Raw genomic sequence first — 26,323 nt, forward strand, 5'->3', positions numbered from 1 at the left:
TTCTATTTTTCCTCTTGAAACTCCCACACAATGTTCAGTTAGACAACTCAAAAGTTTGTTACTGTTGAAATACTCTCTTTTTGTAAGTATATAAGTATATATTATATACATTTTTCTATAATTATATATTCCTATATAATTTTAAATTATAATTTCCTGATGCTAGTGTTTATAATGTATAGACCAACTTTGATTAGTGTCTAAAATTCATTTGAATTTTATATATTAATATTTTATGCTATGACTCATAAACTTTCATATTGGTTACAATAATTTATCTGTAGCTGATGTTTTGTTTCTATGTAGACAAATTATCTGAACATACTTTTAAGCTTTTTCAGTCTTCATATCTTTTTTGTTTGTTTGTTTTTGTTCAAACCAGGGCCTCCAGTAGAGTTGCATAAAAAGTAATAATGAGAAAGCTCATTTTACTGATATTAACATGAATGTTTGTAATATTTCACTTTTCAGAATGATAGAAATTGTAGATTTTTTGTTAGATTCTTTTAATCAAGTTAAGGAATATCTTTTGTCTATTCCATTCTTGGTTTGCTAAAGTTTTTTTTGTCTTGTTTTGTTTTCCCCTATCATTGATAGATATAAATTGTATCAAATGCTTTTTTTTTTTTTTTTTTTTGGCATCTAGTGAGAGTCATGTGTTTCCTTCACCTTTATCTGTTAAGGCAGTGAAATAAATTACTATGTTTTTCTAATTTTTGCTTAAGATTTTTACACATATTTTTTAGTGAGACGAGCATATTTTTTTTCTTTCTCATGTTGTCCTCTTCAGGCTTTGATGGTAAGGTATACTTATAATATTATAGATATTTGTGAAAGATTGAAATAGTATGTTCCTTGAATGGTAGGGCTTATCTATTTTTTAATATGTCTTAAATATATTAATCTTTTTGATCTATGATATTCATTTCAAATATTTTAGCCAGGTTCTAATTGCTGTGTGGAGGTTTACTATAAAGATTGTTAATATTACTTTCATCTTGATTATCAAATCTATCAGTGTCTTTCCCCCCAATATTGTTCAGTGCAGACCAGGTATTAATTCATTAAAATAGGGCACCAACCTACGAGAATGAACACTATGCTTAAAAGCATGTCCACAGGATTTTTTAATAGGCTAAATATCTGCTTACTTTAAGCTTTATAGTCTTGTTCATGTGCAACCAAACCAGTAACACTGGCAAAAGATTTAATATTCACCAATATGTTAAATTGATTACAGTGTGATCTCTTTTAATCCATGTGGAATTCAGCTGTTATTTGACATGTATTTCTCCCCTGATAGATTTAGAAGTCTTTTGAACATCATTATAATAGTTACACAATATTTTAATTAAAATACACAGTAATTTAGTGAATTACCACCTAGAATTTTAGAGTGTATATTAACATCTCCTGTATTTTGACCGCATGAAAGAATGAGTATATGAATATGAGTAAATTTTTTCTTTGGTTTTGCTTTCACTAAACATTGCTAAATTGCTTTCCAAAAGGATTCGGTTCTAATATAAATGAAGGGTGTTTATTGATCTGTATTAAATATAGAAGATTGCATAAGTGCCTTATTGTCTTTTGCTGATTTATTATTCAGTGTTAAATAGAATTATTTTGATTAATTTTATCATATGCTTTGTAAATTTCTCTTTTCTATATATATTTGATGTTTTTTTAAATGCACAAACGAACATGTACTCAAATAATTCCATAGTTTACTTTGAAATAAAAACAAGTCCTTTAGAGATTAAAACCACACCAAGATGAATCATTTTTTTTCCATTTTCCATTTTTCTTCATTAGGTTTGTTTAAAGCATGCAGCACATGAATTAATGTAGATTTACATTAATGAATGAAAGTTGATATAATTATGTTAAGTCCTATGATTTAAGGTACTAATGAAGCCTACATGCAGTGAAATATATCTTAGTATATGTTAATTTTAAACAAATATTATCAAGCTTGCCTGTAATTTTCAAATGGCCTGAGACTCCTAGAATTCTGGACAATATATTACAAGAGAATTCTCTAAATTGGATGGAGCAGGAAAGTAGGAAAGATTTACATGGATCCTCACATCTTAACCCACTTTGAATGTAGGACAGTCAGAATATGGAGCATGTGGATGTATAGAGAATGAGGCCTCAGCAATTCTTTATGGTAATATACTGTTGCAACGAAATTAATGCAAACTTTTAAAAACAAATCTATGCTAAACCGGGAAAATTGGCTCTCAGGGATGTTTCCAAATTTGATTATTTTAGAAAATAATCAAAAACTTCCTGTGGATCCTTTTTGGGAGTGAGAAATGCAGAGGAAATACATGGATAATATATCCTGGTGAAAAAATGTGCTGTTCCAAAATGCTAGGATGGGAACTAGAATGATTCATGAATGACGAACAGCAAAGTCAGAGATACATGTGTAGGGTAGGAAGTCTGAATGCCTGGCTGTTATGATTGGCTAACAGTAGACATGTGGCTGGGTCAGTTATTTCAAAAGGAATTGAGATAAAACTGAGGAATTAGATGATCTTGGTTCATCCACGAACTAGCCACGTGGCCTTGACCACATCATTCGCTAGCTTCACTTTTAGAGAAAACATCACTGACCGTCTACTCACAGGACTAAGTGACCTTAATATGATGAAAGTGCTTAGGCAGTGGCAGAGTGATTTATAAATGTAAGGAGGAGAAAGTAAGTTTTACTCTAATGATATTAAAAATAAAGATACAGAAAATGATTGTGATTGTTTTTATTTTTCTATTAATGAGAAAGTAAATTTCAGAATATTAAATAAAATTTTAGATTATGAATACTGAAAGAACTAGTCTGTTGAGTGGGTGTAAGATTTCTACATTTTATGTCTCTTTAGTTGAATACTGTATAATTAATGATTTTCCAAGAAACAAATCTATATTTATGTTTAACCTGCCAGTATATTTAATAATTTCCTTCTCATTCACTGCCTTTTGTTTTTGTGGTATGTCCAAGCAGTATAGTCCTTGAGACAGCATTGACTTTATCCTGCTAAAAAAGCCATATATTCTATTGCTTAAAGATTTTTAAGATGTCAAAAGAAAAAAGGAGAAAATAAAATTCACTCTAAAACACACTCCCCAGAGATATACATTCAGCGTATATATATGTATCTATATATATACAGATATCTGTATTTTGTAGAGAAAATTGGGAGCAAGTCTTTATATACATATATTTTTAGCAAATACAGACTTGTATAGAATATTGCAATCTCTGCAAAGAAGACTGCATACTATACATGGGACTAACTTTTCAAGGTGTGGAAGGCTCCTCAGAACCCCGTACTCCACTTAAAATATTAGGCAGCATTGTCTTGTAGTAGAGGCCAAATTGAAGAAAAGAATATATATTCCCACATAATTTCTTAACAAAGGTATTAATAATCTTGGTTTCATTCTGGAAGTGATCCAAATCAGAATTGTTACCTTAACTAAAGCCTGTAAGACCTTTGATGTTTGACTTAATCTTGCCAGATTGTACTTTGCCAGATTTTACTTTCGTGAATAATTATACGGTTTTTTAAATCTACCATATTCATCCATCTACCCTTCCATTCCTAAAACTATTACTTAGTACCTAGGATGTACATAGAATTATGTAGCTAGTGGAAGAAAACAGAAAAGACTGAGATTTGTTTTACAGTGTAATTTATGCCTAATGAATAGATTGATATTCATAAGTTTGCAAAGAAATAGTATCTAAAAAGACCATCACAGTTCAATGGACTGAAAAATAGTTTTATTTTAAAAGACCCAAATGCAACATCAAGAGCTAATAAGAGTTTCATTATTTTAGATATAAGTAATCATAGGAGGGAACAAATTAAAGTGAGAAAAACTCCATAAAGAAGAATTAACACATTAAGGTAAATGAGGATAATAATGTGAACTACCAATATCACACGATGTATTGATTGGTAAGCATCTCAGGGAAGGTGCAACCACAAAAACTTCGTTTTCAGGTTTAAAAATGTGGCTATAAAACTAAGGAGTGCTACCAAAATAAATTGTCTTTTAAAAAGTTCTCTTCTGAGACTGCACAAAAATAAGTGAAATAACACTTGGAAAAATTCTAGGAATTGACAGTGTGAAGCAAATTAAAAAAGACATGCGGAGAGCCATGTTACCATGTAGCAGGGCTTTCCAGGCAAAAGAAAACTGTTGGAGGGACATTCTTACTCTTCCTGTTGGAATGATGGCTTTCCTTTTTCACAACTAAAGAAAATATCATACAGATTTTTGAATTGATGTTGATAAATTCATGGGAGGAGAAAGAAGAGGACTTTTTCCTCTATTGAACTCAAATGTTTAGAGTCAAGAATGAAATATTTTAGCAATTTATGAGTTCTGTAGCAACCAGCTAAGACATTAAGAGACTTCTTAACTTCTATTTTAATGTGCAAATACACACATAAGAACACACGCACACACACACACACACACGCACATCGGGATAGGTGGTCAGGGGCAACATTTTACTAGAAGAAAAAAATTAAGGACTGATTTCTCACCTCTCATGCCCCACAGAAAATATACTAAAGGAGCTAAATCCTAGGAAGAAGCAAAGACTCCCAGTAGAGTGCCAGTACATTGAAAAACAACCTTTGCCTACTTTCTGCTTTTTGGATCAGGTATACAGTGAGTGGAATTGATTAGTATTATTTTCACCCTACAATGTCATTTAAAATTCATTTTGCTAGACAATTAAGCAAAAAGAAACCCAAAGAAATATACATCATGGTGGTTCATATTTTTTGGGTAACTTTTAATATGAATTAAGTGACCTATAAAAGATGCAGTTAATAAAATGGTGCAAAAATTCATGGAAACTTGTAATTTTATTGATAGCATTTTAACAAAACCTCTGCTAGTGTTGCATAGTGAAAAAACTATAATCCACTGAAAAGTAAAGAAAAATAATTTAAAATATTTTTTATTACTTTTAAGTTTTTGCCAGCCAGATGTTTGAAACTAATACACGTATTTTTGAAAGCCTCAAATATTCACCAGGTGGCAGTCTTTTCCTTAACTGTGGTCAAAGGAAACTATCTGCTTTACCTCATTTATTAAAAAAAGATAGGACAACAGGTGAACATCGATCCCACACTTACATTGACAATACTGAATTTCAATGCTCTGTCTTTTGTGAAAACATCCTTCCTACAATATCCCTAAGGGAACCTGTATATTATTCTATGGGATTAACTCTGATTATTTCCCTTTACCATGATTTTTTCCTTCTCTTTCTCTATTCAGAGAAAGGCTACATTTTGTTTGGTGATTTATAATATGTTTAGATTATGTTTATTCAAACTTTTCTGTCTTATAATCCTGGTGCATTTCCTTTTTCCTGACTTTTAGACAACTTTTAGCTCAGGGTCATGCTTCCTGGCTCCAGGGAACCTTTCACAGATTTACTACCTCCTAACCACTATGCAGAAGCCTATCCTCAGAGATTTCATCACCAGAATGCAACAGGTTTGTCTCTTATATTCTGCATCAGCGTATTTGAAGTCTGATCCTAACAACCTGAAAGCATGGCACAAATGTGAATCTTTAGACATAGATCAAACTGGTGTACTTCGTTCTGAAATTAATAATCATGATGACAGTAACATTAAACCAGATCTAAATATACTAGGCATTTTACATGAATTTTTTCTAATTTCTGATACTCACAATAATTGTGGAATATAGCCATTTTCTGTTTCAGGTTAAATAGGTTACACAAATAGTAAGTCGTGGAGCTAGGATTTGAACCCCTATTTTTCTAGATTCCAAACCTGATCCTTTTCAAGCCTGAAATATTTCCTTTTATATAAAACAAACCTCAAAATATTTAGTTTCATTTCTATTTTTTCCTGTTTCATAAAGTCTTTATGATTGGGGCTAAAGTGATAAATATGACAAATATGACTGAAAATTTATATGATAAATATGACTGAATTTCAGGCCTGACTCAAGGACTAATAATCTCAGTAGTCCTTGGTAAATTTCCTCAACTTCTCTAAGCTTCACTTTCCACATATCTGTAAAAGGTGATGACTCCAGGAGTTACTTTGTATTGGGAGAATGGGGTGACATCACATTAAATGTGATGTCAAAATGCACTTTAATTATCTCTGATTTTAAGGTTAGACATTGATTCTGCTTTTTGATTGAGAGAATCAGGCATACTAAGTTGGGATTAAATAGAACATGATACAGTAAAAAGAAAATTCATCCAAAACAGGTGCTTCTGAAACCCTTGATTTAATGCATATTACCACCAAGCCAAGCATTAAATTTAGCATAAAAGCACCAAATGGAATAAGCTAGATCTATACTTTCTTAAGGCTGGTAATTTAAGGTGAGGTCAGAAGAACCAAAAGCTCTTCAGGTGATAAAGGATTAATGAGTTCAGATGTTCTAGGATAAAGTATGCAAGAGAAATATGAATTAGCAACATTTAACATTAATTTATTTAATACACGTTTTTTAAGTTTAAGTATTTTATTGATAGAATTAATAGTTATATATGTGCATAATAAAATATTTCCTATTGATTCCATTCAGGGTGAAGAGTGTATTGTATTCTGCAATGGACTATCTGCCTAATATGACAATCTACTACACTTTTCCCCAAACCACAAAATAGTTTATTTTTAATACAGTTTTACCATTTTCACAGAAACACAATGGTACTTGTCTATATCTTCTTTTATCGATGTTGAATTACTTCAATTTCTGTGTCTTACAAAATTTGATATGGCTATTTATTAGATATTAGGTGCTATTAGCCTACTCTCACAAAAAATAGATGTGAATACAATTGGGAAACCAATATTGTATAGAAAACAGAAAAAAGTGAGGATGCATGTTAAGTATAATTACTTATATTTACCCTAAAACTGCAGTTGATTGCTAATTAGATTCCTTGAGGTCAGGAGCTCATTTGTAAGTATGTTTTAACAAGATTTTGATCACAGTAGGCAACCAAGGAAATTTTAAAGTTATAAGAAGAAATGAGAAAATATATGATCCTTTATTGAAACTTTGCTAACCAAAACCCTTGTCCTCACTTTCCTACTTCTCTCCTCATCTTAGGTTGTTCCCTTGCTGCTCTGCTGTAGCGAAATTGAAGAGGGAGCAGAAGAGAGTGATTCTATTAATATATCAAGAATGCTGAGCATGAATAATAGACACTGTATGTGTGATTGTTCCAGATAACCTTTAGAATCTCCTCCAAACCTAAGAAACTATCTATGATTTTAAGAAAAGCAGTTTATTTTTTCATTATTTTTATGAAGGTATAGCGTGCATGAGTGTGTGTGTGTGTGTGTGTGTGTGTGTAATACAGAAAGAAAGCAGATATAAAGAACAAGTTTTGATTGGTAAGATTCACTTTATAACCTAAGAAATAGAAAAATTAATAATAGACCATCAGCAAGTCTTTGTGGAGTCTTGAGTCCTTGTTATTAAATTTAGCCAACATTTATTGAGCACATACCATGTATTAGGAAATCTGCTGGGTATATGTAGAAGAAAAAAAGGAATCCAACATTTGTTAAAGAGGTGAGAGCTCCTTATATAGATAATAGAGTATGAAAGTTGAAATTTTTACAGGTACTAGATACAATTGATGACAGATTCCAGAGTTCACAATGCTTCAAGAGTATATAGCATGGAAACAATAGAGATAAGGGTGGATTTGTGAGGAGGATTTCTTTGTAGACAACTGAAGTTGGACTAGGGGGCACCTATGTTCCCAAGGAGGAGAGTGAAATTACTGTCTGCCCAGGCACCTCAAATCAAGCCTGGGAGGTTTACCAGGACCATGGACTTCCTGAAAGCTACAACAGCAACTGGAAACTCCATGCTTGATGGATTCTCTTTTCCCCTAATCTTCACACTGGATTCTCTTCACTTCCCAAATCTTTCTCTCTCACACACACAGTTAGTGTATGGAAAGGAAAAGATAAAACTTTGAATTGGGGCTACTACATCTATTACCGAAGAGTGGGAGGGAAAATATGTCCAAACAAAGCCTAAGAGGACCACCCCAATAAACAAATGTCAAAAAGAGCTGGGGGAAAGCATGTCCAAGCAAAGCCTAAGAGGACTACCCCAATGAACAAATGTTAAAGAGAGAAGAGGGAGGGGAAACGCAGGATTGCAATTTTACTATAAATCAAGGCTATGTCATTGCAGATGGATAAATCAGGAAGATACATACATATCCATGTGTGTCTGCATGTGTATATATATATATTAATATATTTGTGTATGTATATGCATATATACACATACCCTCTGGTATTGTGAAGCTCACAAAGTGGAGGAAAGTAAAACATATTTTCAACATAATATTCTAAGAGTATGAGGAGGCGTATAGGATATGATTATAATGGTAGTAAAGAAGAGGGACGTTTAACTTCATCATTTATATCATATCACATCGTATTTTATAATTTATATCAAAAAAGGGTTCACGTTATCTGCCAAATAACTGCCTCCAGCATGGATGGCGGGATCTATTTCTGCAGAGTCTCAGCTGTCAGGTTTCAGTTTAGAAATGGGCCCCTCCCAGAGTCTGTCAACTTGCTGCATCAGGCTGCCCAACAGGGTAATATTGAAATGTGCATTGCTTGACATTAAATCTCCTACACTCTTGTGAATGTGCTGTTCTCGCTTCCCCCTTCCCAGAAATTTCTCAATGTGCCAGCAGTGTCTCCCTTATTACTGCCAGTCTCTTCCTACAACAATCTAAGAGGAATTGAGAAAATCAGATAACCAGTTTTGTTAAATCAGTAACTTAATGCACTCAAGCTTCAGTCAGGGGCCAAGATTCAGTCAGGGGCCTCTGGCTGAAGGAATTTCAGGACACTTGCTCCATCAAAAGCATGGGAAGAACTTTCTATGCTGCTTGGTGGCCAAGTTTTATTTCTAGACCTGTTCAAAAGAGCTTAGGTTTCTAGACATGTCAGGGTCAAAATATCCAGGCAATTTGGCAAAATAAGAATAAAGGCGAGGAAAACAGAGAAACCTACACTCAAATCTCACTTGAGCAAGTTAATCTCTCTGAGCCACAATTTCTTTATCCATAACAGTTCAATACATGTGGAAGGAATCTACCAAATAAATGTGAAAATACATACCAATCAGTCAAAGGAAACATTTTCTGTATTCCCCACTCATGCACATGCATTTATTCCTCACTTATTGAACCCCTGTTATTTAGTAGTGACTGCTTAAGCAAGGGTTCAACAAAGATTCGAAGGCTGCTACTAGGGTCAACAAGAATGAACTCTGCAACTCCTTAGCAGTACCCACATGGTGCTGGAGGGAGAAAAATGACAGTTGAAGTACTTAGTTACTTATAGTGGCATTGGGGAAGTCCACCTCTCTTTTTAAAATGACAATAATGAAAGAACTTATCACAAGGGTTGTTATGAGGTTTAAATAAGATAACAATCTAGAATGATCTTAAGAGAATGCTTGATAAATTGTAATACTGAATTTTTTGTTAGCAATTTTTATTATTGTGACCTAAGATGACTAGGGTAAAATATTGAAATATATTTACAATTCACTTCAGCCTGTTTGCTTTTTGAAATTATGTACTATGTTTTGAAGAAAATTATTCAATATATTGCTAATTGAGAATTCTCTGATATTTTGGAGAGTGGGAAATACACAACATATAAAGTCCAAATAAATGTGTAATTATTTCTAATTTTTACTTTACTCACCCAAATATTAATGTGTCAAAAATCCACATTTATATATAATGGGACTAGTGTTGCTTAGTGATTAAACTTATATCTCCAAGTCAAAGGAATGTATATACTTTCCCTCAGGGACTCCAGAAATCAAAAAGGGATGTTGCAATTAAGGAGATGAGTATTAGGCAAAGTTAAGCCCACTCCACTTATGTATTATCACCTTTTTTAAGGGAAGAGAGATTATACATCCAGTTGATAAATTTACAACTATAAATTTCTCTTACCCACTCCTTCTGGGTGGGTTTTAGCATTCCTTCAGAAAACTGTATTCTATAAGTCAGTTCTCACATACTCAAAGCTTACAATACAAAATTATTGTCAAATGTTTCTAATAAATGACTCAAACAATGGAGACTTGGAACATTGACATATTTGGAAATTGATTAAAAAACGAGTGTATAAAACATAAATTGTGATAATGAAAATAAGAACACTCTTTTTAGGTGCCTGAAGAACTCATTCTTGAAAAGAACATTTATTTATTTATTTTTAAACTTTTACATTCTGGGGTACTAGTGGAGATAATTACATAGGCAAACTTGTGTCATAGGAGTTTATTGTGCAGATTATTTTATTACCCATGTATTAAGCCAAGTACCTATTGGTCATTTTCCCTGATCCTGTCCCTCCTCTCACCCTCCACTTTCCAATAGGTCCCAGTGGGTGTCGTTCTACTCTATGAGAAAAAGAACATTTAAAATTCTGCATTACCTGTATCCTTGTTTGCTTGTGTTTTGATACGAAAATGATACTCATCAGAGAATAAGTGAATATAGCAGGCAGAAAGAAAGGGTGTGTTGAAAACAGTTACTGAGCCTTCTAATCATAACATGTATTTTCATAATTCCCAATTATATTAACACCTTATGTATTGAAGAAGTTACAGTGTTTATATGACTTACTATTATTCCCAAATGATTAATATTTCAGTATTATGGTTAATGAAGAAATTCAATTAATATATTGCTTACTGAAACATAATGCTATTAACTTTAGATTTAATCATGTTAATAATGGATTAGAGGGCTCTAATAAAATGACCCCACAAAAGCTTTTCCACAAAACTCACATATGAAAGATTCATTTGTCTCTTTCTTATTTTAATGTAAACTCATTCTTTATACTAGCACTAAAATTTCACAGGGTATTTGCTTTGAGGAATATTTAGCCTCTTCAATGCACACATGCATTATTAATTTAATCAAATATAATAATATAAAGTGCTTTAGGGTAAGAATATAATCACTTTCAAATGGTATCAGAGTTTTCTATTTACCATGCTTTTCAACACTAGGCGTAGAACCTGGTGACTGGCAGCTGTAATCCCCTTCTTTTTCTTTTGCTTAGATTTTTTTTGTTATTTATTTTATTTATTTGTTTGTTTTTATTTCCAACTTTTAAGTTAAAGGGTACATGTGCAGGTTTGTTACACAGGTAAACGTGCGACACGGTGGTTTGCTACACAGATCATCCCATCACCTAGGTATTAGCCCAGCATCCATGATGATAAAGTCAAGGCTCAAAGGACTAAATAATTTTTCTGAGATTATAAGACAAGATTAATATCTAAACATTTCTCTCTCTAAACTCTCTCTCTAAACATTTTCTCTCTCTCTCACTCCTGCCAACCTAAAGAGCCTACATGACTCCGTTTCTCTACCTAAACACAGAGAAGAAGAACCCCATCCTGTATTTTCGTATTGTGGAATAAAAATCCCTAAACACTTAGAGGTTTGTTTTATTACATGTGGGTTTTTTGTTTTGTGTTATCTGATTTTTTTTTTTTTTGAGAGTGGTAAATGCCTTTCACTCCTGTGTGTTCCAAATATATCTAATATTTTTGCTTTTATAGTATGTTGTGCTGAGAGGAAAAAGCAACATAACATGTTTCAAAGGGATTATTTATCTATAATTTGCTGGTCTTCAAGACAAAAACCATGTCAATGAGACTAAGGAGGTTAAATGATGTATTAATATATGAGTCAGAATAGCCAAGTAGCTTAAACCACTTTATCATACTAATAGTGCAACATGATCCATCTTTTAAGAATTCTTTCTTTCAGGAGAGAATTTTTCAGGTCTCTTATGACTGCCATTTGCCAGCTGACTAAACACAATCTATGCTCTATTCTGTAACAGCCTTTAAACTCCCTGCTGTGGAATAATAAGATTCAATTTATTTTTTAGATATTCAAAGTATTTGTTTATATTGACTACATTGAAAATATCAAATTTGGGGATCATTTCCAGCTTTTTAATCTTAATGGCAGAATAAGAAAATATTCTAAGAAACTTTCCTATTGATAACTTAAATCAATATATAAAGAAACATAATTGATACCTCATCTAGCTATGTCTCAATATGGGATAAGTATTTTATGGGGAGAAATTAGCGTCTTTAATACTATACTATAACTCTTATTCTTTTGCTCTCTTTAGCTCTCTCTGTCTCTGAATTTTGATGTTACCTAAGTTATGGTTACACATACATTGAGGCTCACTTACTGTCAATATCCAGGATTTGACCTCAAACAGGGTATAATAAAAACAAATAGAAAGGAGTAATTTCAATTGGGTTAACCACAAAGAAGTTAAAATGTTTTCATTCTTTAGAAGGTGGCTCTATGAGTTAGTTTATACACTGTCTTGGTATACAATGTCATTTAATAATTACCATATAAATTTCATGCGATTGCAGACTTGTTCCAAAGCCCAATGTGGAAAACCCAACGAATACAAGAGTTAAAAGTGAAGTTTTTCAGGGTAACTGAATCTTGAAGCAGCCAGTAAGTGGATTCATTCCAAAAAATTTAGATTTGTCTAAAGAACATATTTCTATGTCCAGTAGACAGGAATATGTTTATTGGAATCCATATTGACTAAGAATCTTCTATATTTTTATTCAGCAGTGTATATTTTGGGTTATATATTTGCATTAACATGCTAGTACCAATATCTTACTTCAGACTGTTTGATTTTCTGATCACATAACAGGCAATGTTTCTAAAGACACAATTGTATTAACAAATCTACTGAAACTACATATGTCAAAAAAAAATCTCCTATATGCACTGAGGTGGAAAGAAAATAAGTAAACTGAGATATATTTTCTTTTGCTCTCCCTGAATTGGGTTTCTGTTTCCAATTGTATTAGTCCATTCTCACATTGATATAAAGAACTACCTGAGACTGGGTAATTTATAAGGAAGAGAGGTTTAATTGACTCACAGTTCCACAGGCTATACAGAAGGCATGGCTGGGAGGCCTCAGGAAACTTACAATCATGGTGGAAGAGTGAAGGGGAAGCAAGCATGTCTTCACACGGCAGCAGGAGAGAGAAAGAGAGTGAAGGGGGAGGTACTACACACTTTCAAACAACCAGATCTTGTGAGAAGTCTATCACAGGACAGCACTAGGGAGACGGTACTAAACCATTAGAAATCACCCCATGATTCAATCACCTTTCACCAGCTCCCACCTCTAATATTGGGGATTAAATTCAACATGAGATTTGGGTGGGGACACAGAGCCACACCATATCAACAATGGTGGCATTTTTCAAATGAAAAAAGAGGTCTTGAACTCTAGAGGGTAAATTGCTGATGCTTAATCTTTTCACATATTTGTGTTATTTGTATATTTGTTTGTCAATAGGAAGACAGAGATAACGGCATAACACAGTAATAATGCCAACACTATTATTACATGTTACCTTATAAAAACACTTTTACAGAATTTGAACATCACTAGACTTTGAGAAATAGGTAAGATTCAGACCACAGGCCTGATTAACAGCCAAGAAAAAACCAAGGCTCAGAGAGATTCAGACACTTGTCCAATTACTAAGTGGTGAACTGGACTGGAAGCCAGCATTCCTATCACTTCACTTCACTCTGTGCTCTTTCCCAGCACTTCACAGCTTCTAATGACTTTGTTATTTCTTAGTGCAACACCATGGTAAGGAGTGTCTGGGGTCACAATTAATATTTATTGGGCAACAAAACTATAAATGGCATTATAATATTCAGGATAGAGACAGTCTGAATGTGTACATCCAGAGACTTCTTAAAATTTGTCTAATTCATATCCTGAATTCAAATAAGTAATTTATGATTTAAATGACACCCATTCAAATCGATGCAGTGGCTAAAGCCAGACCAGCATAGCGGCTGTCTTCAGAGACTCTTGAGTTCCAGCACTGGTATTTCCTTGCTTTGTGATTTGGGACTTAATTATGTCACTTAAGCCTTTTAATACTTTCATTTCCCCATTTGTAAGTGGAGATAGCAATAGCACCTATTTTCATAGGATAATATAAAGATTAAGTGAGATAAAGCAAGTAAAATTCTAATCACAGTTACTGGCATGGTGACAAACTCAGTGAATATCATTTAGTATTAATACTGTTGTTGTCATTTTTTGTCATACAATTTTTATTATTATCCAGACTATATCAAGGTTGGTTGCTAGCTATTAATTTATAGGTCCTTTCAGTCTGGCCAACGCACTGCACCATTGAGTCCCCTTTCTTGTCCCTTCTTTGTAAAATGAGGTGATTGATTAGGTTGATCTCCAAGAATCCTCCCAATTATAAAATACCCTGCATTATTTTTAGTAGAACTTTAAAACCAAAATTTTTTCAGCTAATCAATCTGGAATCTTAACTGTTTATAATGTATCGCAAAGTCTTTTTTTCCAAAGTGGGAATACATAATAAGGATGTTACTGAAATTGGGAAATTCTCATATATTAAATACCACTTAATAGCTAGTACTTAAGGGAATGAGTTGAAATTTCCTGAAAACCAGGTTAGCATAGCATAGTATAAGACATCTAACATAAAATATACAGCTGTAGGTTTTCTACAACCTGCAACATCCTCTGAATCAGTGGTTCTCAAAGCCCTGTTGCTAGACTGGCAGCATTAGCATTACCTGGGGTACTCACTAGAAATACAAATCCCAAGGCCTCACTTCAGACCTGCTGTGTCAGAACCTCTGCAGGTAGGTCCTAGTAGTCTGTGTTGTAACAAGCCTTTCCAGTGATGATGCTAAAGACTGACAGCCACTGATCTAACAAAAAAATTGAAAAGCAAGGTCTGCTTCTGATAAACATTTACTGAAGCAGCTGAAACTGAAATTAAATCTGGACTTAGAAGACATCTAAGGTCTGCTAAAAATAATGAAAAGTCAAGTTACCAATCAATGGACTGAAACGAGGGTTAAGAAGTCATTCTCAGTTATTCCCTCTAGAGAAATAAGGTATTAAGAAGGTTAAAGCCAAGTTCAGTAAAGTCATCAGAGACTATCAGTGCAATGATTCCTGCTTAGTGTAGAGAATCAGAGGCTCTCTGTGCTGTCTCCTATGGGAAAGAAATAAGCTATTACTCTTCTCATTAAAAAAAAACCCAACTAAATTCAATACCCTGATTTACGAAGGACTACCTTAAATATGAAAGAAAATATTCAATGATCTATGCCCATCTGTTTTTCTGGAAAGACCTGGATCTTTTCATTACATGATGCATTGAGAAAATCATTTAATATACTAAAAATCACAAATCTTTAAAACATTTATAAGGTCAAAAAGAAAAAAATCAATGTCAGAACTGCAGGAAGATAAGGTGATTTTATTTGCTTCAATGTCCTCCTTATCATCTACCTAACAATCCCAGACCCCATTCTTAAATCCAACATTTCTAATTAACTCCTAGGTATTAATACTAACAAATCAAAAAACTACGCATGTCCAATTTGGTCCCATAAGTCTTTTCTTATAGGCTTTACCTCGGTTAATGGGGTTAATTTTTTCAGGTATAAACCCATCAACATTCTTCCCCTTTTTCCTTCAAGCCCTTCTCCAGCCCTCTACCTGCTAACATTTTGTATTTGCCAAATCCAGCTGATTTAACTTCATAATTTTCTGAGGATTCATTTTCATCTCTTCAGTTCTGACAGCCTTTATTCATATTCCCATGATACTTTTCTTTTCTGTATTCACAATTGGACCTTAGGACTCTCGAGAAAAGGAACAGTGTCTCCTCCTCAGGGCTCAGGACGAGGCCTGGCAGAGCAGGCATCTGGAAATTGCTGCCCAGTGAAAGCCTTTCAGTGTAGACAAATTCATCTGAACTGTCACAGCTCCCATGACCTGAGGATGCCTATGAAATCTTTCTTTTTCCAGAGAAATAAGTTAATATGTGACAAATTTCTAAAAGAGTATATTTTGAACATACATTTCTCACATTTAAAAACTACTAAGTGTTCTAAACATCAGATTCGGATTTTTTTTCTTTTTATTAGAACCTTTTTCTTTACTCATTTTAGGATGTTACATTTATTTTGTTCAGTTGGATATTACTGTTTTCAGATTTTATCATTCGGCCTCAATGACATCAACAAAATGAATGACAACGTGTCCCAGAATCTTTGGGGATACCGTGAGTATGAAAATTAGGTGAATGAAAATAAAACACAAATGGCTTTCAATGATCACAAGAATAAGGAATTACACCTTATGAGAGAAAAAAGTCCTATCAAGGACATATTTGCTACTTACAACACAGTGATTTATGAAAACTGTCATTCCAAAAGATGTTGACCTTCCTTAGGAAATGAATTACCGAAGAAAATCACAAATAAACAGCCAGGCTCTAATGGGATTTGATACGGCCCAAGCACTGAGGCCATCTTTGTGTGCTATGCACATTTCATATTGCTAAAACTTCAGTTTTCATTGTGCAAGATACCAAGAATTCTGAGGGAGATTGAAATTACTCTTTCAAAATTATAAAGTTCAAACAAAATAATACAATTTTTGTTTATTCTCAGTGCCTTCGCTGAAGAGGAATTCTAGAATGTACAAATAGAAAAGGAATTCTTGGCCAGCAGACTGATATAAGAGAAATCTTCCAGAAACACATGGCCTGGGAAATTTCAGACTCCTGGCAGATCGCAAACCTTGACTGCCTTTTATTAATAATCAGGATCCAGATCAAATGCCTCTAAGGAGCCAGGACCTACTTGTGAGGCTAGAGTTTAGTTCAGAAGTTGAATATCTTCCAACAAACACTCTCATAATAGCAGACATCTTCTCCAGACACAAAATTATTCTGGTCAGTACAAATGTCATTGACCAAAGAGACACTGAAATTTATGGCCAGTGTTCTCTAGAAAATAGAACTAAGAAGGTTCTTTAGTAATAAACATCAAAAACATGTTCAATGGCAGTTTTATTCTATAGACTTGCTGCAATCTAAAATGATTTACATCACAGCCAAAACATCTGTCTTATGGTTGCCTATATAGACATAAAATAAGAGAGTGTACAATATAATATCATTGCTATTAGAAAATGCAAATACTTGAGAGGTGCAGCTGTGGAAAGAATTTCAGTACCACAAGGAGACTTAAGTAGTAGTACCTAAACTTACACAGATTAAAAACAGACTCTTACTCATTCCTGTCTGTGTTCTGTACCTCCTTAGTGGTGAAAGACTGGTATATAAAATAAAATGTGTCTTTGGATATTACTATTACCTGTCTACCCCAATCAAGGCTTGTTCACATTTGAAAGGATACAAGAAACAAGCAAATTTTCGTAGCAGTAAAATTTTACCAATATAATGAGAGTAATCTACAAACAACTGTTTATGAAAGAAACAACAAAATGCCAGCAAAGCAACAAGCAGAAAAGTATTGTTGCTGTGGAGTGGTGTTTTATCAAAGTCTTAGTTCAAGTAAGGGGAGGGGTTGAATGGGGATGAAACATAAAAAAGGGACCATAAAAACACAGGCTTTTCCCAGCACACAGGGACACTCAGCTATAAAGTTCTTTTCTTAATAATGGCAAAGATTCTGAAAAAAGTCCTCCAGGAAAGCAAGGAGAGCTTGCTTGTAAAAAAAAAATGTCACACCTCCTGACAGTCTAGCGTTTGCAGAGACCGAGATGTGTATGTTATCAAATAGGCTAGAATTTGCTAGAGCTGAAATAGCATCCATTTTATAAGATTTTACTTTAAAAGACGGATTTTTGAACCACTGCAGAATCTGCAGTGTCTTTGCAATTAGTCAATTAGCCTTGATGCAAGGAAGTGACGAGTTTGTGTGAAAGGAAAAAGGATCAAATAGATAATTCAGACACAAGGCAGTTACAAAGGGAAGAGTCCAGACAGACAAAAACAGACTCCTTATTCATTCCTGTCTATGATGTCTCCACTTCCTTAGTGGAAAAAGAGAGATAGAAAGAAGAAAACATACATTGTATTTATAATTGTGTGCCATTTTAGTTTATTTTCAGTTGATAACTATAAGGTATAGCTACATTTGCACCATCAGTAAATCTGATGTATTTAAGCTCACAGTCGGAGTTCAGCTATCTCATAGTAACCCTTTTTGTTTCTTTAAGTCTCAATTTAAAAGAATCTACTAGAGTTTGTTAAAGGATAATATCAAAATTAGATGGTGCAACTCACTTTTGCAGTAAGCTGCAGAAGCCCAGAACAGGCAAGCAGGTTAAATAGGAAAATAACATAACAATTCACCCTCTGATAGGGTAGAATGTAGGAAAATGAAAGGCAAGAGGAAAAACACCCACACATACACATAAAGTTACGAGCAACGTATGTTGAGCATTACATAAAAATGTTTCCAATTTATGAGCAGTCTACTTAGATTACTTTATTTTGCTTTAGCTCTCACAATTACTTATGATTTTCCAGGGCAGGAAATGCAAGTGGATGTAACTATCATAGGACATGAAGGGTGTACATAATAGTAGTTTTCCGTTATAATATAGTTCAGATTTTGAAGCTTATATTTCTTAAATTTTCAGGGCATTTGAAAATCTAAAAAAAAAAAAAAAAGAAAAGAAAAAACAAAAAACCTTCTGCAGGTAAAATAAATTAAAAACTGTATTTTTGCAAGTACCTGTTTTTCTCCACTAGGTTTTTTGTGGTTCAATAACAGCTCAACAGCTCCGACGACTTCTTTTCTGATAGCATGTAATAGAGCATCTCCAACATAGACATTAAAGCTTAAGAGTAGTTCGATGAGCTCCAAGTTCTCATTTTCAATTGCAATGAGGAGAGCAGTTCTTCCGAGAGGATCAATGCAATTAATATTGATTTTAAAATAAATTTCAGCTTCCTCTAGGGATTTCTTGACACTGGCATAATCTCCCTTTTCCACAGCATTCAAGTAGGCTTTTTCTGATGGCGAGAGTTCTGATTCTGCTCTTACTATCCTTAGAGGGATGCGGTCTCTATAGGGAGCATTAACATTTCTTTTGTAATAGAACTGAGCCATGTTTCATGCCATGCTATTTCTTTGTCTCTGAAAGTAGAAACAAAAAACACAAAGATTAGTGTTAATATGCTTTTAAAATTGTTAAGCATCATACTTCTTCTCTAACTCACAGTGATATCAATAACAACAACACCACTATTAGTAACTATTAAGAGTTAAGGTTGTTTTTTCTTAAACAATATAAATACTAAATAGTTGTTCAATTATGTGGAAACAAAATTTTCTTCTAAAATAAGTAAAAAGAGATTAACATTTGGAAAACTAAAAAGTTACTCTGAAAGTGAATTTTATCAGAGAATGCATTTAGAGTTTTGGAAATTATTTACAAAGTGTATCATAATTATATATAGTTTTCAGACAATCGCTCTGAATATCAGAGGCCATATTTTTGAGATCTCAAAACTAGAACAAGGATATTCAAATATATAATTCATTGTCAATTTTTCTAATTGTGGAAACGCTATTGAGATTATGTAATACCATTATGTTTGCAAAATATTGTTAATTTGTCATATATTTGTTTGTTTGTTTGTTTGTTTTTGGTAGAGACAGGGTTTTGCCATGTTGCCCAGGCTGGTCTCGAACTCCTGGGCTCAAGAGATCCACCTGCCTTGGCCTCCCAAAGTGCCTGAATTACAGGCATGAGCCACTGTGCCCTGCCCTCTATACTTAATGCTAGTAAGTAGTGACATCAAAGTTAATGTAAATTAACAACATTAATGTCAATAAAATATACTGAGCCCAATGAACATAATTATATTTTTTTCTCTCTGTGAGTTCATTGAGGGGGAAAGATGTGTACTGAGAATATTAATCATCAAGATGAGTCTAAGCAATTCAATTTCCAAAAAAAATTTGGAAAGGATTAAATGGAGAGAGAATTTATTTTAAAAATGTTGTTTTCTTCATTCTACTGCCTTTAAAAAATAACAATAAACCACAAGGCAGGAATGTATTCATTATAATTTTTTTATTTAGAAGTTAAAGTAAGGATATAGTTGAATATGAGAAAATTAATTCAAATAAATGAAAGCTCATCTTACAATAAATTAACAAAGGTACTGGAAGCTATATTGATCTGGTATTGTCCTAGTGATAGAGATTCATAGAAAAAATTATTACATCTTGAGTATGATTTCTTTGTTGCTGTTAGTTCCTCTTGCATACTTATTATCTAACCTATTTTATTCTTCTATGTTATTGAAATTGAACTCACATATTTATTTGGATATGTTTGCTCTGCGAAATTAAAATGAATAGGGTGTTCTAAGAACTTAAACATGCATATTCTTTTTAAATGGTCTTTTTAACCCTAATCATTTTATGAGTAAATTAACTTGATTTGTATAATGTTTTAACCATAGATTAAACATGAATTACATTAACAAATATGATTATATTTAATAATATTTTTATTTTGGGAAATTTTACATTGTTTGCATATTACCTCAATTTATTATTTTAATTATCAAGGAATTAATTTTTACCCTTTGACATCCAGATAATTCATCATGATTTCTAAAGTATCTAGGTATAAGAGCTAATATGAAAAACTATTATTTCACAATTGGTATCTCTCTGGCATATTAAACATAGTATTTTGTAAAGCTACCTTCACAGACTAAGCAAAAAGTGAGTGTTCAATATGTATTAATTTTAGATGTGCAAATTACTTGCTTGAAGACTGATTATAACTTTAGCATTGTGGGGATGCTTTAACTCACTCTAGAATAACAGGAATAGCATTTATATTATAGAATATTAAGGAGAATTTAATATTCCCCCAATATTACTAAAACTTGAGTTAAATCAAGATGATTATGATTCTACCTATGTCATTGTAATTATCTGATCCTGATTGCCCCCATTTTTTGCATCAGTGATGCCAATTCAATGTTGGCCTTGGAAAGGTGGTTGACACTCCCTTCCTTGGCACCTTTTTTCTCAGTCCCAGGTCAGAGTCTGTAACAGTGTGTGGGATCAATGCCATGACCTTCACATCGTAATTTTATCAGGACTAACATCCAAATGTTTCATAATAATAATGACTGGTATTTATGTTCAATTTCAGCATTATGCATGCTCTTTATTATCTCAGTTCTTTCTTATCCATGATTCTTGGAAAAATATATGAATTTTTATTTTACAGTTGAATTTAAGTTTTCCTACCAATAGTATTTTTAGCTTGAGACCGGTGTTTGAATGTAGCTTACCCAAAATACAGGCTAAAATGAAAATACACACGCACTTACACACATGCATGCACACATCAGTTCTGCAGGTGAATTATGACTCAATCAAGATTAAGAATCATGATAGAGAATGAAAAAACTAAGTTATTTTATTTTTTCATTTAGTTAATTTTATTAATAATACTATCAAATAAAGAATTAGGTAGAGAACAGCATTTTATTTCTCATTGTCAAAGTACAGAATGTCAGTGACAATAGGGACTAGTGGGCAAAACAGAAGCTACTGGAGAACCTTGAGGAAGAGGGAAGATAAAAATAAATTAAGCTTATTAATATCTATTTCATTTAATCCAGATAACTTCCACAAATGTAAACCACAGAAGTTCATTTTAAAAAGAGTTACACTACACAGAAAAAGAGACATATTTTAGTCAGCACTGTAACTAAGAGATGGAGGAGGTCAGGGATATTTGCATTAGGTAATCTATTTCTCTATCCACAAAGTGATGATCAACACTTACCAAGGAATGGGTGAGAAGTTAAGAATGAAAGCATCAGTGCTGAGAAAGACTTTTTATTAACTTTTATGACCTCTTTCAATCTCTTGGATTTGAGATAAGTATATAGGAATTTACGTTAGGAAGTCTAGACAGATTTTAAATACATTTAAAATGTAAATAGATTTTAAAAATAGAATTTAAATATTTACAAATGAATCTTAAAACACTCACAGGGAGAAAGACACACACACACACACACACACACACACACACACGTAGAGAAGAAAGAGAGAGAACAACTTTGATGACTAAAACCTTAACATAAGGGAGTAAGGAAGATCAGACAATTTTTCAGCACATAGGCTTGTCCTTGGTTGCTTGAGATGCAGGGATACTAACTGGAGGACAAAAACAATCAAGTTTAACATTTTAAAACTGTGCTACATAAATGCAATAGCAAGTAGCAGGTACTGATAAGGCTGATGAAATCTCTGAGCTGACACACTTATCAGCTATGGAATTGCTACTGGATAGAGAGGCTGTTAAAGAACAGGAGACCCAGTATTGCAAATATGTTGACCTATAATGTCAAAATAAAACATTGTTCCTGGTCCTCCACTTTTAGAATGAACTTTGGAGGGGAAATGATTTCTCCCCCCATGAGACTGCAGAATTTTAAGAATGCTTTCACTTCAATGCTCCTATATAACACCAGAAGTGGAATGACTGATTGGTCAAATTATATTTAGAAGATTTGGAAGAGATGAGGAGTGATGGGGAAATAACTCAACTTCTGAGATGTGATTTTTTACATAAACTAAAAATTATTTCCCCTAAATGTGTTGAGGATTAAAAAGAAACAAGAATGTAGAGAGAGCTACAACTTGACATTGATCCAAAGAGAAATTAAAATTGTCACTAAATATGAAAACTATGGTTTTCTAAGCAACATAAAGATATACAACCAAAAATTTTAGATATTTATATGTATCTGAAGGCATATTGCCTAAAGGATAAGTTTAGTTATATAGTGGAAAGAACAGTGAATTTGAGTTCCAAGGAACACAAAGGAAAGGAATATTTAATATAGAGAGATCTCCATTCTTTAGTATGTATTACTAAAGAGGAAATGAATTTTCCTGAACAACATTTTATTTTCTTCCCTAGTTGATTGTGAAAAGATACATGTTTACAGGTGTGATCTCATGACACAGTAAGAAACAACTTCTATTTGTTATTAAGATACTATCACACATATGTAAGTTGCATTTGTACTTTGTCTGGAATCTAATATGAAATAACTTTTCCCCAAATAGTGCATTCACACACAATCCAATTAGAATTTTTTCTTGAGATTGTTCTAACATATTATCTCAATAATCTTTCACATAACATATACTCCACATAAAAGCATAATGGTCTGATTTTTGCTATCACTCTGAATTCCAGATCCTTTTCTAATTTCCTTAGGCAAGAAACAATACATACGTTTCAGTAGCTGCAAGTGTTACATAAAAAGTATTGCATATGACTGAACTGTTTTGTGACTTAGTCCAGTCAAAAATTAACACGAATTTTCTCTTGTTTTCATGATGTCAAAGTGCAATGAACTTCTAAATTTCTTTGAAAAGTTGTAGGGACATTTCTGTAAACCATGAAGATAAGATTACGTTACTCAACAACAACAACAAAAACTACTTTACTAAAATATTGTGACATTTTATCCTAAGATTTTAAAGATGAAAATCAAGATTATACTTATTTTCAAAATTCAAGTCCCTTAGATTGAACAAGTACCACACAAAAAACTAAACGCTATCTCCATTTTAATTTCCTTTTAATTTTATTTTCTTATCTTCTTTGCAATGGTATATTCCCATTTTTAAAACACACATATCCAGGGGAATGGTATAGGCAGGGCAAACAATGTTATTGCGCTGGATTTTTACCTCATGGGATTGAGAAAACATATCTTTTAGAAAATAATGTGTAATAGTCAAAGTTTGAAACTCCACCCTGAGAGTTAGAAAATATGCATCAATCTATTACTGTTTCCCTCTGATATCAAAGGAAAAGATGTTCTTTCCTCATTCCAGCTGCTAATCTTGCTGTCTGAGCTTTCATCCATTCCCATTTCTCTAATATTTCACACCAACCTTCACTCTCTTTCTTACCTGAAGCCTCTTTCTGCAAACCTTCTTCCCTTCATGTCACAAATCTACTTAATTCTCATTAAGTTATTTTTAAATTGTAATTATCTTTGGTAATTCTCTCTGTCCTAGCTCAGATTTTCTGTATTTTATAAACTTTAAGCTCATCTTCCATTTACTCATTTATTCTCTCTAACATGGTGTTTATCCTCATCATGGATAAATTTTATTTTTCTTAATCATGTCCTCCCAGTTGCCAAATACATTTGGCTCTTTTCAAGCCTTACGAGTTTTCAGTAGGTTCTGGTGACAAGCCTCCTGAAATGAAACTGGTCCTGCCTTGGGCTCCCTGCCACTCTTCCCTAATGCTCCACCTCCTACCTCAACATGACCCTTCTCTCAGTGGTTTCCATAGACTCCTCTTCTTCTGCCTAAAGCTGAAATATTGATATGACCAGGATCCTGCTTGTGGCTCTTTCCTTTATCTATCACTCTCCCTATTCTTATCATCACTTGCTGTTTAAAATGTTCCCAGAAAAACATACGTATGTTTTAAAATATCCTATAAAATCTACGTTGCCACACCACACATCTCTCTTAAGATCTGGACTTCTGCTATCCAAGATGGTAGCCATTAGTCACATGTGCCTATTTAAACGTAAATTAACTATAGTTAAATAACATTAACAATCATTTCTATGTCTTATTGGGCAGATTTCAACTGCTCAGTAGCATTCCCTCACTACAATGTTGTTCATCATCTTTTACACGAGCTACAGCAATATCTTTCCAAATGATCTCACTGATTTTAGTCGTGCATACTTCCTGTTTATCCTCCTCAATGCCACATACCTAATCTTTCTAAGATGCAAATCTCGTCAAATCACTTTCTTGCTGATAGTCTCTAAAAGGCTGATAACCATTCACAGGTAAAACACAAACTTATTATGGAATACTGATCGCTCCATGATCTGGCTTCCAAGACTGTCCCAGGCAAGCTTATTTTACACTGCGCAAAATACCAAACTACTTGGCTACTGTAACTCTAAGCCTCTTATACTGCTCTTTACAGTCTGAATGCCTTTCCTTCCCTTGGGCACTTAGCAACTCCTGCCGGGTTTTAAAACCTTTCTGAAGCATCATAGCCTCTGATGATGTTTCTTTTCTTCCTCTCAAGGTACAGTTATATAGCCTTTTTATGCACCTTTATAAACCCTGTGGATCTCTTAGATTTAGAACATTTCTTACTGGTGTGTATATAAGAGATTGTGAAGTAAACAGTTCTGCATCAGCATTCAAAATTTGTAGGTGAATCAAGGAATTAATGATTATACTCTTAGAGTTATTACTCTGCCATTTTAGATTAAATAAATAGGGTCAAATTGTCTTAACCACTTGCCTAAAATTGTTTTAGCAATTCTGGTCAATAGCTGTTAAGCTATCAAATCACCTGTGCAAAATACTTTCTTTTTTTTTTTTTTTGCCTGTTTTTCTTTTCTGCACATCTTTACTACTAAGGTTTTGGCAGCTGTATGAGGAAATATAACTGTAATGTATAAATCAACACATGGCTAGCTCATGGCTCAGAAACATGTTTCTCACCTTTACTGCCTAAAATCTTCAGAAAGGCACAAGACTTTAGTAGTTTGCTGACGTTTACAGGGGAATATAAGCACAGAGGGAAAAAATTAAGACATCTTAGAAAGCAATTTGAGTATCTTATAATAGAAGAAGTAGAATTAGTGTACCAGATAACAGGAGAATAAAACATGCATATTAATCTCTACAAAATTATAAAAAGGGATAGGAGAAAAACTTAGGAATAAGAAAACATTAAGAAGGAATAATCACAGATGCTGGTAGAACAACACTAGAATTAACCAGTGAACTGGTCACGAAACTCTCTGTTTGTAAAATACAAAAGTTAATAGAAATAGAGAATAGAAACACAAGGGCCAATATCTATAAAATAGTAGTTGCAGAAAGTAAAAATGAAATAATAGAGTATAAGGACTATTTTTATTAGTAATGACCAACAACTTTAATAGTTATAAAAAGATGCATAAAACATCAGAAAGAATTCACAGTGTCACACTGGACATGTAAGAACAACTCCCTTAGGGACAGAAAATATTCTAAACGAGGAGGGAAAATAGCACATACCCCATGAGACTGCAACCTCACAACTTATTAATAGCTATGTCAACATTAATTAGTTGTTTATTCCCTAAAAATTTTGCTCAGAAAAGATAAGATTGTAAACCAATAACCACTATTTACATATAAATAATCACTATTTGCATCAATAAATTTCTCCATGTCTGTTTAGCTGAGATAATATTTTGCCTACCTGGGCAA

At 33.2% G+C, this 26,323-nt stretch overlaps 1 protein-coding gene across 4 annotated transcripts in view; it reads right to left on the reverse strand.

Moving 5' to 3' along the window:
• The window catches only part of TRPC4 (transient receptor potential cation channel subfamily C member 4), a 232,133-nt gene that overhangs the window by 129,279 nt on the left and 76,531 nt on the right, over positions 1–26,323 (reverse strand). For all 4 annotated transcript variants that reach the window (XM_054446873.2, XM_063650766.1, XM_063650765.1 and 1 more), the window contains one exon: positions 18,746–19,150. In XM_054446873.2, coding sequence (XP_054302848.2) covers positions 18,746–19,123 — 378 coding nt within the window. In that variant the 5' untranslated portion in view covers positions 19,124–19,150. The remainder of the gene's footprint in view (positions 1–18,745; positions 19,151–26,323) is intronic.

The sequence above is a fragment of the Pongo pygmaeus genome, chromosome 14 (assembly GCF_028885625.2).
Source record: "Pongo pygmaeus isolate AG05252 chromosome 14, NHGRI_mPonPyg2-v2.0_pri, whole genome shotgun sequence".
Taxonomy (NCBI): domain Eukaryota; kingdom Metazoa; phylum Chordata; class Mammalia; order Primates; family Hominidae; genus Pongo; species Pongo pygmaeus.